Source organism: Chrysemys picta, unplaced genomic scaffold (genome assembly GCF_011386835.1).
Source record: "Chrysemys picta bellii isolate R12L10 unplaced genomic scaffold, ASM1138683v2 scaf7692, whole genome shotgun sequence".
In the NCBI taxonomy this organism is placed as follows: Eukaryota; Metazoa; Chordata; order Testudines; family Emydidae; genus Chrysemys; species Chrysemys picta.
Genome location: NW_027060389.1, coordinates 1 through 979, shown reverse-complemented (window position 1 = coordinate 979; position 979 = coordinate 1). Strand labels below are relative to the sequence as shown.

The window sequence follows — 979 nt, the reverse complement described above, 5'->3', positions numbered from 1 at the left end:
TGGTTTGGGACATGAACACCAGCAGTTGCCTGACACCGGCCAACTCATCTCACACCAAGGTCACAGTCAGATTCCAACAGGCTGTGTCTAGGGGAAGGCTCCTTGTCCCATTATCGGCCCCCCAGCATGGAGCGTTGAGAATTTGCTCACCCCAGCTCCTCCATCTACACTGGGGCCAGCAGAGCCACCCGGACCCTCCTGCACACACCCCTCCAAAGCCCCCAGCCCAGTGCCATCACCTGGTAGAGTTTGAGGAGGTTCCCCCCCTCCGAGGACAGGAAGCTGGTCTCGGTGTGGTACCTCAGGATGGACTTGTTCTTCCATTCCTTCAGAGGCGTCTTGTTAGTTACGTGCCACACAGACAGGTCCTGGGCTTGGAGATCGTAATAACCAGGGTTCTGAAAAGCAAGGACCCAGATGAAACTTCTTAACCACATCCCAGGTACTTACATCACCGGGCATCTGGACACATCACCAGCTGTGGTATATTTATTGTAACACCCGCCCCGCGAGGCAGAGAAGCACCTTCCCCATTGTACGGGGGAGAACGGAGGCACAGAGACTAGGTGACTTGCCCTAGGTCACACTGGGGGCCTGTGGCAGGGCATGGAATGGAAGCCAGGGCTGCCTAGCCCTACACCACTGCCTTGACCACTGGGCCATCCCCCCATATAACCCCCATGCCCATGTCCCCCACCTGCCCATGTGCATTCAACCACATTCTAACGCACCCTCTCTCCCCAGCAAGTAGCTATTGGCCATGGAGAAGGGGACCCCACCTTGTAGTCATCACTGGTGGAGCCCACCGCAGAGCCGAAGGTGTTGTAATTGGCCCAGTTGCCGTCTCCCTCTGGGTAGTTGACGTCGCTCCCCTGCTGGCTGGACCAGCGATCGCCATTGGTGCACTTGCCGTAGGCGTTGTTCTCGTGCACGCTGGCCACCAGGGTCCAGCCGCCCCCCTTAGTGGTCATGTCGCAGA

General features: G+C 58.1%; 1 protein-coding gene across 1 annotated transcript; it reads right to left on the bottom strand.

The window, feature by feature from the left end:
- Window positions 1–208: 208 nt before the first annotated feature.
- On the bottom strand, window positions 209–974 carry LOC135980724 (intelectin-1-like; the record flags this gene model as incomplete). Its single annotated transcript, XM_065580626.1, has 2 exons — window positions 209–398; window positions 780–974. Coding segments are annotated over 2 exons (385 nt in total), but the record flags the coding sequence as incomplete, so codon positions are not given.
- Window positions 975–979: the final 5 nt, after the last annotated feature.